Source organism: Nilaparvata lugens, chromosome 14 (genome assembly GCF_014356525.2).
Source record: "Nilaparvata lugens isolate BPH chromosome 14, ASM1435652v1, whole genome shotgun sequence".
In the NCBI taxonomy this organism is placed as follows: domain Eukaryota; kingdom Metazoa; phylum Arthropoda; class Insecta; order Hemiptera; family Delphacidae; genus Nilaparvata; species Nilaparvata lugens.
The window spans coordinates 7,721,766-7,735,806 of NC_052517.1; the positions used below are offsets into that span (position 1 = coordinate 7,721,766).

The following is a 14,041-nucleotide window of genomic DNA, read 5'->3' on the forward strand; positions in this document are numbered from 1 at the left end:
TATTGAAAATATGATAAATCGACTCCATCATTTTTTAGAGTAATGCCTATTGTACATGTCTGCAAAATTTCAAAGCTCAATCTTCAACAGAAGTCTCAAAAAAGGAACATTTTTATGTAAAATATATTTTTTTCAGGAATCGCATGCAATTTTTCTGAAAAAAAGGTATTCAGAGAAAAAATGATTTTAGAGTGAATTATTCCTTCCATAAGATTGAAGATGAAGATGCATTCTTTCATTTGAAAAAATCTTGTGGGAAATCTCAAGAAGGTACATTGAAGTTGGCCAATTTAACATTGGTGGTATAGGCCCCCCTTCCGACTCCCCTAACAATGTAAAAATATGATTTATTAACAATATATCCGATCTCAATTATGAAAATGTATTTTTAAATAATTTAAAAATAAATTTTCCTAACGAATAAAATATAATTGATTACCATAGATAAAATATAAGATAAGAAGATGGTATAGGTAGTTCATGTTCCAAATTTCAAGCCGATTACTGTCGACTACTGTCTATTATTAGTGTGTTGTTGGGAGTGTAAGAGTGTAAGAAGGGCACAGTATGAGAGACTACCAGCGTCACATAGCTTCACCAAAAACAACTACTAGGATTATCGGCTTCAGTTAACACTCACATTTGCAACATAGACACCCTATACACTGTCTATTATTAGTGTGTGTTGGGAGTGTAAGAGTGTAAGAAGGGCACAGTATGAGAGACTACCAGCGTCACATAGCTTCACCAAAAACAACTACTAGGACTATCGGCTTCAGTTAACACTCACATTTGCAACATAGACACCCTATACACTGTCTATTATTAGTGTGTTGTTGGGAGTGTAAGAGTGTAAGAAGGGCACAGTATGAGAGACTACCAGCGTCACATAGCTTCACCAAAAACACTACTAGGACTATCGGCTTCAGTTAACACTCACATTTGCAACATAGACACCTATACACTGTCTATTATTAGTGTGTTGTTGGGAGTGTAAGAGTGTAAGAAGGGCACAGTATGAGAGACTACCAGCGTCACATAGCTTCACCAAAAACAACTACTAGGACTATCGGCTTCAGTTAACACTCACATTTGCAACATAGACACCCTATACACTGTCTATTATTAGTGTGTGTTGGGAGTGTAAGAGTGTAAGAAGGGCACAGTATGAGAGACTACCAGCGTCACATAGCTTCACCAAAAACAACTACTAGGATTATCGGCTTCAGTTAACACTCACATTTGCAACATAGACACCTATACACTGTCTATTATTAGTGTGTGTTGGGAGTGTAAGAGTGTAAGAAGGCACAGTATGAGAGACTACCAGCGTCACATAGCTTCACCAAAAACAACTACTAGGACTATCGGCTTCAGTTAACACTCACATTTGCAACATAGACACCCTATACACTGTCTATTATTAGTGTGTTGTTGGGAGTGTAAGAGTGTAAGAAGGGCACAGTATGAGAGACTACCAGCGTCACATAGCTTCACCAAAAACAACTACTAGGACTATCGGCTTCAGTTAACACTCACATTTGCAACATAGACACCATATACACTGTCTATTATTAGTGTGTTGTTGGGAGTGTAAGAGTGTAAGAAGGGCACAGTATGAGAGACTACCAGCGTCACATAGCTTCACCAAAAACAACTACTAGGACTATCGGCTTCAGTTAACACTCACATTTGCAACATAGACACCCTATACACTGTCTATTATTAGTGTGTTGTTGGGAGTGTAAGAGTGTAAGAAGGGCACAGTATGAGAGACTACCAGCGTCACATAGCCTCACCAAAAACAACTACTAGGACTATCGGCTCCTGAAACTCCTGAGAGACCAAAATACGATCTTCCGAGTACGTTTGACAATTGGAAAAATAATTTAAATTATGTCTGACAAACTTTCTCGCTTTCACCACCTACTTATCTTTGAAACAGAAAAGTTTCTAGCATGTCGAAAATTTCATGTTTTCTGCTCGAAATAATTATTAATTGAATAATAATTATGGGTCGGATAAAAATGATCCAGACACCAATAGAAAGGAGACAGTCTCCCCGTTCATTTGATATAAGATTATAACGCTTTACGACGCTACATGATTCTGAGAGAAGTGATATTCAAAAGAAAAACAAATCTTCGCGATGTTTCCAATTTTATCATAAAAGTTAAATTTCCTTTTAATCCTTCAACCCTGAAACTTCTTTAGCACTACTAGGATATCGGGGATGATATTATACATCCAATTCTGACGATGAATTGGAAATTTGAGAAAGTTGCAATTTTACACGATTTGGCAACCCTGTAATCTCTTCGGATGGAGGGCCAAGTCTCAACTTGTTTTACACAAACTATAGGACTATCGGCTTCAGTTAACACTCACATTTGCAACATAAACGCCCTATACCATGGCATATCACCACAAATGATACAGTATCACCACAATATGATACAGTATCACCACAATATGATACAGTATCACCACAATATGATACTGTATCACCACAATATGATGTTGAACAACTTACCCACAACCGGCGCACTCCTATCATTGGTGACAGTTTTCTTCAAATTGGTTCCCTTTCTGATAGATTGCAACAGCTGATTGCGCTGATTCGGGTCTGAGGTCGCGGTGGGGGCAGCGGCGGGGAAACTGGGAGGAGGAGGGGGACCCGGAGGAGGAGGAGGCGGAGGGGCGAAAGGCATGCTGGTGATCTACCTGCAAAAAAAAAACAAAAAATAGATTAGAGATGGAAGACTTTATCGAAATCGCAGTTTAATCAACTGCTGGTATATTATCTCTTTCATAATAATTATTTCGTTGAGGTACCCGGGTTCGATTCCCGGTCCGGGCGAAATTAGCACAAGGCTATTCGGTTTGTCTTTTTGGTCCCAAAACTTTAGTTTTTTCAAACTGAGGAATTTTCCAATTATTTATAATTAATTTAATTCAATTTAGGAGTATTTTTTTAGTTTAAAAATGATTTTTGTGTGTATGGATTGTACATTGGGTATGTAATTGAATAATGTTGGAGTGACACATGACCCAGCTACATTTGCACTGTTGTATAAATTAGAATTGGAACCGTTTTGGGCTTATAAGCATGTGGTATTTTTCTGTAAGTTTTGTAATTCTGAATGATTAAATAAATAAATAAAGGCTACCTTATTTTTCCTCTCCTTATCAATTTTATGATTTAGCCTACTTATTTATTGAGTACTTTATTTATGTAGATTACAGTATATACTGGCTTATACACTTACATACAATAGCTTACGATGCAGCAAAATTATAGATGAATTTATATGATATAAACTAAGAAAATAATAATTGAACTGTATATGATATGAAAAAGCAATTTGTAATATAATAACTATAGATAATAATTATATTGTTATGCATCTACATAAATTGGCGGAGCTTTGGACATATCAATGTCCATTCTTCGGAAACAATATTCAAAATATCCTCCTTATTGTGAGAGTAAGAATTTTTGGACTGTTTCATTCTTCAAATTTCCTTCTGCTATTTAGCTCTTCGGTCAATATTTGCAGTAAATGAAGTCTTCAAATGTTTATAGATTTCATTGGATGTTTAAAATAATTATTACAAAAGTAACTAGATTTGAATTTTAAGATTAGATTAGATTAGGTTGATAGATAGATAACAGTTTTCCGAAATCAGTAGTTATTTCAGTAGTAGTAGTTTTCAATTGTTAATTCTAATTCAGGACTCTATTAATTGAATTATTATTATTATCAATATAATTGATAAATTATTTAATAGTAAATAATTTAATAGAAAAGTTAATTTTCAAAAACAAATTGAAAATGGCTTGAGAGCCAAAACTAGTTGCGTTTTATATAAGTTTTAATATGAGAAGTTTTCAAAAAGGGTAGTTATTTCAGTAGTAGTAGTTTTCAATTGTTAATTCTAATTCAGGACTCTATTAATTGAATTATTATTATTATCAATATAATTGATAAATTATTTAATAGTAAATAATTTAATAGAAAAGTTAATTTTCAAAAACAAATTGAAAATGGCTTGAGAGCCAAAACTAGTTGCGTTTTATATAAGTTTTAATATGAGAAGTTTTCAAAAAGGGTAGTTATTTCAGTAGTAGTTTTCAATTGTTAATTTTAATTCAAGACTCTATTAATTAAATTATTATCTTCATCAATATAATTGATAAAGTATTTAATAGTAAATAATTTAATAGAAAAGTTAATTTTCAAAAAAAAAAAAAATGAAAATGGCTTGAGAGCCAAAACTAGTTGCGTTTTATATAAGTTTTAATATAGGAAGTTTTCAAAAAGGGTACTATGAAATTATTAATTTATTAATATTAACAAATCAAATCAGATCATCTTAAAATGTATAAATTCAGGGCTACTTTCTTGTATTTATAGAATAGAATTAAAGTACCCATTGAAATTAATAAAATAATAGAAAAATAATAATAATAATAACGACTAGTTCTTATTCTACTATTTTATTACTTTCAAATGGTACTATAAATCCATTTTACAAATCTGATCAGTTTATTTTTGCCAAAACAATCATAAATCAAATGACATAAAATTGATCCTGAACGAAAAAAATATATAAATAATACAATTCCACTTATTAATAAGAATACTGGATTAAATAAAATCTTTACCCTGACAAAACAAAATTACCAATTGCTGAATTGGTACAACTAATTCATATGCGAGTGGTTGAAATAATCAACAATATTCAAGTAGTCATATTGAAATACTTCATTAGAAAATATTATGAAGATATATAATTCAATTTCCGAAATCGGTAGTTATTTCAGTAGTAGTAGTTTTCAATTGTTAATTCTAATTCAGGACTCTATTAATTAAATTATTATTATTAACAATATAATATTATAATATTATATAATATAGAAGATATATATATATATATATATATATATATATATATATATATATATATATATATATTATATATATATATATATATATATATATATATATATATATATATATAATATATATATATATATATTATATATATATATATATATTGTGATGTACCAATGATCGTACAGCCCTCAAAATACAAAAAAAAATTTGTTCATAGGCTAGTACAAGAACGGAATAGCTTCTATCACCGTAGAAACATATAATCTTATCTGAGGTCGATAGACAACATAGGAGTAGATTTTATATAGCAGAATTATATAAGCACTTTGGAGGTTAGAAAGGACCATCATGAGGTGAATAACTTCACAAGGATCTAGATTAATTATGGATGAATATATCATAAATTGAGTGGAATATAACCATTCAGCAAGTCAAGTTCTTCAGGTATAACATGATAGTTTCATTTTGTGACTATCTGATCAAATTTAAAATGGGGGGTCCCGGGGAACTACATAAGAGTTGAAATTTTACTGGACCCACAACAGGCACAAAAACGTAAATATATATATATATAATATATATATATATATTTGTCAAATAACATCATCGTACCCTTTTGAAAATTTTTCAATATAAATTAACAGATAAAAAGACAAATTAAAACAACTATAGTTAGGTCCACGTTTTATAATGGCAGTGTTTGATTGGCAATGGTATTGCTATCCTTGTCTATCATTCAACAAAGCGGATAGCGCTATCTCTTTCTCGCTTTACTTTGTTGCCAGATCGTCTTTCAACAATGTAGAATTAATATATCAATTAACAAAATATTTTATCTTAATTATGGAAATTATTGGAAAAAATAATTTCTTGCTTAATAAAATAATAATTTATTATTTTAAACAAGAATGAACCGTTAATATTATATCAATAAACGTGTATCAGCTACCGTCTATAGAAGGCATTGACAAGACAGAGGATCGGCAACGTTTATCTTTATTCACTGCCATTCTAACGTGGACCTCACTAATAGTTACAATGTTTCACTTCATTTTCAAGTTTAAAAAAAACTTGTGTTTTTATTGTTAGGCTATTTTATATTAAAAACTTTTCAAAGAGGGTACTATACTGTTATTTTACTAATAAGAAATCGAGTAGACCTGAATAATATACATCTTATCAAGATTTAGCCTAAAATTCTATGATGTCATCAAAAACGAAATACAAGTGTCAAAACATAACAATGTCATAAACATTACGCACCACTATAATTATGTCATGAAAAAATAAGTCTACAGATGGAAATAAATTGGAAGTTGAATTTGTTCAAATGCTAATTAATGAATAATTATTATTAAACGAAAATCCCAATTAAATTCATTTTAGCAATATTGTCTTTTAATCTATTAATATCATTGTTACTGTAATTGTTTTGTCGTATATTGCTTTTACTCATTGTATTTTTATGTGTTGTGAATAAATTGAAATTGAAATAGAATTGAAATGCTGTGAATAACCCCAAAGACTTCTGCCACTGCAAATATTGACAACAGGGTAAACAGCTAGATGGAAATAGCTAATTGTCAATATTTGCAGTAGCAGAAGTCTTCAGGGAGATGTACAGCATTTAATTGGGATTTTCGTTCAATAATAATTTTAAAAATAAGTTGAAGTAAGTTATATAAATTAATGGTAGCATTACATTAGTATAGCACGCTTCATTCTATAGTGAGGTTCACGTTATAATGGCAGTATTTGATCAATATTGGTGTTGCTATCCTTGTCTATCATTCAACAAAGCGGATAGCGCTATCTCTTTCTCGCTTTACTTTGTTGCCAGATCGTCTTTCAACAATGTAGAATTAATATATCAATTAACAAAATATTTTATCTTAATTATGGAAATTATTGGAAAAAATAATTTCTTGCTTAATAAAATAATAATTTATTATTTTAAACAAGAATGAACCGTTAATATTATATCAATAAACGTGTATCAGCTACCGTCTATAGAAGGCATTGACAAGACAGAGGATCGGCAACGTTTATCTTTATTCACTGCCATTCTAACGTGGACCTCACTAATAGTTACAATGTTTCACTTCATTTTCAAGTTTAAAAAAAACTTGTGTTTTTATTGTTAGGCTATTTTATATTAAAAACTTTTCAAAGAGGGTACTATACTGTTATTTTACTAATAAGAAATCGAGTAGACCTGAATAATATACATCTTATCAAGATTTAGCCTAAAATTCTATGATGTCATCAAAAACGAAATACAAGTGTCAAAACATAACAATGTCATAAACATTACGCAACCACTATAATTATGTCATGAAAAAATAAGTCTACAGATGGAAATAAATTGGAAGTTGAATTTGTTCAAATGCTAATTAATGAATAATTATTATTAAACGAAAATCCCAATTAAATTCATTTTAGCAATATTGTCTTTTAATCTATTAATATCATTGTTACTGTAATTGTTTTGTCGTATATTGCTTTTACTCATTGTATTTTTATGTGTTGTGAATAAATTGAAATGAAATAGAATTGAAATGCTGTGAATAACCCCAAAGACTTCTGCCACTGCAAATATTGACAACAGGGTAAACAGCTAGATGGAAATAGCTAATTGTCAATATTTGCAGTAGCAGAAGTCTTCAGGGAGATGTACAGCATTTAATTGGGATTTTCGTTCAATAATAATTTTAAAAATAAGTTGAAGTAAGTTATATAAATTAATGGTAGCATTACATTAGTATAGCACGCTTCATTCTATAGTGAGGTTCACGTTATAATGGCAGTATTTGATCAATATTGGTGTTGCTATCCTTGTCTATCATCTTTGTATCATTTTTTTATAGTGAGGTCCACGTTATAATGGTAGTATTTGATTAACATTAGTGTTGCTATCCTTGTCTATCATCCTTCCTATATGGAGGTCCACGTTATATTTAAAACAAAATAATGAAATTTAAGAAGTTTTGGGCAATAGCCTGTTTTTCCGACTATTGTATTATTAATTCTATCCTATTAAATTAAGCGAGCAATTTCTGTATTTTTATATTTGGTTATTTATATTTATTTATGGTTATTCATGTCCAACGGATCTCGAAAACGGCTTAAATGATTTTCACGGAATTTGGAACATAGTAGGGTTATGATATAAAAATTCGATTGCACTAGGTCTCATCCCTGGGAAAACTCACTGAACGACATTGAAAGGATAATTCATCCTTGGGAAAACAGCTGAGACTTTCGTCGTCTGTGGATAATAAAAAAGTGCGTCTGTAGAAAATCAAAATATCTCATACGCGAAATTCATAAGCTGACGTATAGCACGCTGTAAAATATAAACACGATCATTTTAGAGAATTGTGTTCTGTTTATCAATAAATAAAAATAACGAGCGAAGCTCGGTGTCCCGATATTATAACTAATAGATATAATAGTAATGGCAGTATTTGTTCAACATTGGTGTTGCTATCCTTGTCTATCATCTTCCTATAAGTTAGTGAGGGTCCACGTTATAATTTAAAACAAAATTACGAAATTTAAGAAGTTTTGGGCAATAGCCTGTTTTTTCTTTTCCGACTATTGTATTGTTTACTCTATCAAACTAATAAATAAATAATGACAGTATTTGTTCAACATTGGTGTTGCTATCCTTGTCTATCATCTTCCTATAGTGAGGGTCCACGTTATAATTTAAAACAAAATTACGAAATTGAAGAAGTTTTGGGCAATAGCCTGTTTATTTCTTTTCCGATTATTGTATTGTTTACTCTATCAAACTAATAAATAAATAATGACAGTATTTGATTAACATTGGTGTTGCTATAGGCCTACTTGTGAGATCAACTAAAAACTGTGAGCATTTAAAATAAATTTATTTATTTATTAGTTGAATGGGATGCAGTTTATAATTAATTTATTCTTTATTCATTCTTTATTCATTTATACAATATATTAGAAATAAAATACTTTAAATTCTAAATAAGGCTACATTATCAAAATGTTAGGGAGAGGAAAAATAAGGTAACCTTGTGCTATTCCTCTCCCAAATTTAGATAACACATAGTCCTAAATAGGTAAAGTCTTGTAGTTCTTCAATTCACAAAATTTTCACTCGTCAAGTATTTCACAAAATAGACTTTCAAATTTAGGTGCTTCAAAACTAAACATAGAGGAAATATTTCACAATAATATAACTAAAATAGGAAATATTCACATAGACATTTTAATAATTTAATTTTGAAGAATTACTGAAAAACTATTCATATAACTATTCAGATAACACATAGGCCTAGTCCTAAATAGGTCGTCTTGTAGTTCTTCAATTCACAAAATTTTCAGTCCTCAAGTATTTCACAAAGTAGACTTTCAAATTTAGATGCTTCAAAACTAAACATAGAAGAAATATTTCACAATAATATTTAACTAAAATACGAAATATTCACATAGACATATTAATAATATAATTTTGAAGAATTACTGAAAACTATTCAAATCAAATCAAATCAAATTCTTTTATTCCTCATCCAAAAAACAATACAACAAATGTAAATAAATTCTGTCACCCACACTATCAGAAAAAATGTTTACAATACAATAATGTTACTTACAAAGCATAATCATAATAATAATAATAATAATATTAATAATAATAATAATAATAAAGCGTAATAACATAAAGACTTTCTATTCTACCATTAATGTTTATTATTCTTCTAATAGTGCAAGCTGACAGGCCGTACTTAAAGGAATTTATCCCTGCATGGACCTAAGGTCTGTGAGCAAGGATGAGCCCCCATCAGTCAGCCTGACGAGAATGAAATTTTATTATTAAATTACATATAAATTCATTAATTTATATTGGAAAAGGATGTTGACGTATCCTGAGATATTGAGAGGAGGACAGGGAAAACTCGAAATGAGAAACAAAGCACAAACCCCGACGATGTTGGATTTCAATTAGAAAAAAAAACTGTAGAGCTATTATAGGAGTGATACAATTCATTATTAAAAAAAATATTCATCGGTTCAGTGTACCTAAAAATAGAAATACCTTGTGAGGGTTAGCCTAAATAAATGGAAAAATCATTATTTCATTAAAATAATCATGATACCAAAAAGAAACCCATGATTTCATTCCTATAGATAATGTAGTGACTAATATTTGTAAGACAATTCTAAATATGACCTGCTTATAATTAGATGTGATTGTGACTTATCAACCTACCAACATAAATTCGATCAATAATGGAAAATATTTAATAGCTTTCCAACAATTCATGATGGATAGATTATTCAAAGTTAATAGTCTATTAAAAGGATATTTTCACTATGAACTTTGAGCATTGGTTTAATTTGGAAGCATCTATACTATAGTGAGGTCCACGTTATAATGGCAGTGTTAGTTTAGCAAAGATATTGCTATCCTTGTCTATCATTCAACAAAGCGAATAGCGCTATCTCTTTCTCGCTTCGCTCTGTTGCCAGATCGTCTTAGAATAGAATAATAGAATAGAATGACTTTTTTATTTATGTTGACTTGGCGAAGTTTGGACAATATTGTCCACTCTACCACTTGACCACGTCGTTAGCAAACAATACAATACAAAATATGCAGAGATAACAAAAAAAAAATGAAGCAAGAAATTACAATAAAATTTAATAAATATGAGAGATTAATATTGAATAATAAAAGTATTTTAGAAAATAAGTGTTTTCCAATAAACTCAATCACTTCACTGCTGAAAGAAAAAGCAAAAAATAAATTAGAACAAAATAAAAGACAAGCTACTGGAGAGAATTAATACAGTAAGAATTGGAATCTTTAACAATGTAGAATTAATAATTATCAACAAAATATTTCATCTTTATTATAAAAATTTATTAAGAAATGATTGAAAAATATAATTTCTTGCTTGATAAGATATAATTGACAATTTTAAACGAGAATGAATCGTTAATATTACATCAATAGACCTGTATCTGCTACCGTCTATTATAGAAGGTTTAACAAGGCAGAGGATCGGTAACGTTCTCCTATCTTTCTCCACTGCCAATATAACGTGGACCACACTATAATAATTATAATGGATATGTTGACAATTCAGAGTGAGCTAATTTTGAGAAGATTCATATGAAATTAGCAATCATTTGAATCGTCATCCAGTGAGACCTTATCTATAATATAATAAAGGAAAGAACTGGCTTATACACGTAGGGGATAGGAAATTCACGAATGACGCATCATCACGTCTCAACTACTCAACTGATTAACTTGTAATTTTTCATATAGATTCTTGATTTAACGAGGATGGTTATAGGTATATTTTTAATCCTTTAAGATTTCAGTAGGTCAAGTTTTCAGTTTGTCAAGTTTTTAATCAGACCCTCGCGGAGTTATAAAAATACTATAATCTCTACTATAATAAAGTAAAAGACTAGCTTATACAAGACTAGCGTACGGGATAGGAAATTCACGAATGACGCATAATCACGTCTCAACTACTCAACTGATTAAATTGAAATTTGCATATAGATTCTCAATTTACCGAGGATGGTTATGGGTATATTTTTAATCCTTTAAGATTTCAGTAGATCAAGTTTTCAGTTTGTCAAGTTTTCAATCAGACCCTTGCGAAGCACGAGTTACCTGCTAGTAATTAATAAGAAGCTTTGCACTGTCTTTTAAGAATCGTGCCAAATCAACTGAAAAAACTCAATCAACTACCAGAATATTACAAAAATACGATAGGCCTAATCTTTACTATAATATTTTAAAGTAAAGAACTAGCTTATACACATACGGGATAGAATATTCACGAATGACGCATCATCACGTCTCAACTACTCAACTGATTAACTTGTAGCTTAATTTTATATATAGATTCTTCATTTACCAAGGATCTTTATAGGTATATGTTTAATTCTTCAAGATTTCAGTAGGTCGAGTTTTCAGTTTGTCAAGTTTTAAATAAGGTTAGACCCTTGCGGAGCACGGGTTTCCTAATAGTCTATATTATAATAAAGTGAAGAATTAGCTTATACACGTAGGGGATAGGAAATTCACGAATGACGCATCTATTTAAATTAATTCCTTGACCGAAGTTACAGGCTATAGTTTGTACAACAATAATTATTAATAACTTGTTTTTTCTCAACTACTCAACTGATTAACTTGTAGCCTAATTTTATATATAGGTTCTTCATTTACCAAGGATGGTTATAGGTATATGTTTAACTCTTCAAGATTTAATAATAATCTTCTATATTATAGAAGATTAAATACTGAGAGATTAGATAAGATAGATACTGATAAGATTAGATTAGATAAGATTAGTGTAAATACTGATTAGGTTATTATTCTCGATGGTAAATTAAAATGATATGAATTTGGACTTTGTTTTGAATGAGTTGAGTAACTTTGAAGAAAACAAGTCGATTTCAAAGTAAAACTTTACTTTAGGATAACCTATAAACGTTTGGTTAAAACTTTACTGTAGGATAACCTATAAACGTTTGGTTAAAACTTTACTTTAGGATAACCTATAAACGTTTGGTTAAAACTTTACTTTAGGATAACCAATAAACGTTTGGTTAAAACTTTACTTCAAGATAAAAAAAACCTATAAACGTTTGGTTAATTTGGGAAATCTAAAACTAGGGACAAACTGTGTTTGCTCTTGCAATTATATCTACAAACCTACCAAAAAATATAACCTAGGTTATATTTATAAATTTTTGACCTCAAATAGAAATCTTTTGGCATTAATATTTAGTTTTCTAAATCATAACCTAACTACTGACTAAAGATCTGTTTAGAGAAATCAAAATCAATGATAAGATTGAATCAAAGCTACCAAGTAAGCAGGCTGGGTAAAATTTGAATAAAAACTTTCAAAATACCAAAAACCAAGTTGTTTTAGATTTAATTGATATTGTTTTGTTTTTTATTATACAATTTGGAGGCTACTAGTCTCTAAGTTAAATGCTATCTTCTATTGAAACTTTGAGTTAGAACTAGACTATATCAAACTAGGCTAACCTAAATGTTTATCATAAGAGAAACAATAGTTTATCAACAATTTAAGAATTTATTTGCTTTTAAAATGTTGTATATATTTGTAGTTTTGAAAATTGAACACTATTTAGTAGATATTTTAACTTGAAATGCCCAATTACTTGCTTTTAAGCGGAAGTATTTATAAGGATGAAATAGGTTAGGAAACAAAAATTCGAATCAAGTTGTAGAAATCACGGGTTAACTTATATGACAATCCGTTCCACAATAAAATTTGAGTCTTTTGATATGTAAAATTACATTATTTACAGGTTTTTAAGTAATTGAACAAACTAATTGACCTCTTTTCAAAAACTATCACAAATAATGAATGTATTTACAAGTGGATGAATCATTCTACTTACGGGTTAGGTTGTCAAAATGTAGATGATTTTCATTGGTCACCATTAGTTTTCAACTATTTCTTTGAAAACATCACAAATTTATGACACATTTCTTGTTGGGAACACAACAAAATGAATCACAAAACAATTTCCGCTTTCTATAGAAAATAAAGTAGCTCCGCCTATAGTCCCAATATGGCAGACTGTATATTCTCATATGACATGACACCACTTAGAAAATCTCTGTGGGAGGAATTCAGTATTTGAGTTGGTCCGTTTTGAATTTTACTCCTGCTAAGAAATGGATATTTTTAAATAGGAGGGGAATAAAGTTTGAAATAGAATTCTAAACCAAGAATTGACAAACACAAAACAATCGGTGCAAATCCATACTCGTAAAACAGGTTAGGATGTGTACGGATATCCTTCATTGATATTCACATCATCCGACTGAAAAGACCGCTCTACACTGGTTGCTACAGATGTTGAGAAAATGATACGCCTGGGATGAAAATTATGATACAAAGATTAGAAATATGATACACAAGAAATAAAATATGTAAGCCTGGTTGATAGTATGTGTATATTAAGATTAATCGTGACTATATAAATCACCTTATCTAATTAACAATTATTATCATGTAAAACAATGAGGGAAGTTGAAGACGACCTTATTCATTTTAATTATTCATGATTGAATTTTATAGACCTATTTCCAATCA

General features: G+C 29.9%; 1 protein-coding gene across 1 annotated transcript in view; it reads right to left on the reverse strand.

Moving 5' to 3' along the window:
* Positions 1-13,758, reverse strand: part of LOC111055028 (WAS/WASL-interacting protein family member 2) — a 40,163-nt gene extending 26,405 nt beyond the window's left edge. The window contains exons 1-2 of the mRNA XM_039440680.1: positions 13,341-13,758; positions 2,534-2,724 (exon numbers count right to left, since the gene is read on the reverse strand). Coding sequence (XP_039296614.1) covers positions 2,534-2,711 — 178 coding nt within the window. The 5' untranslated portion in view covers positions 2,712-2,724; positions 13,341-13,758. The remainder of the gene's footprint in view (positions 1-2,533; positions 2,725-13,340) is intronic.
* Positions 13,759-14,041: the final 283 nt, after the last annotated feature.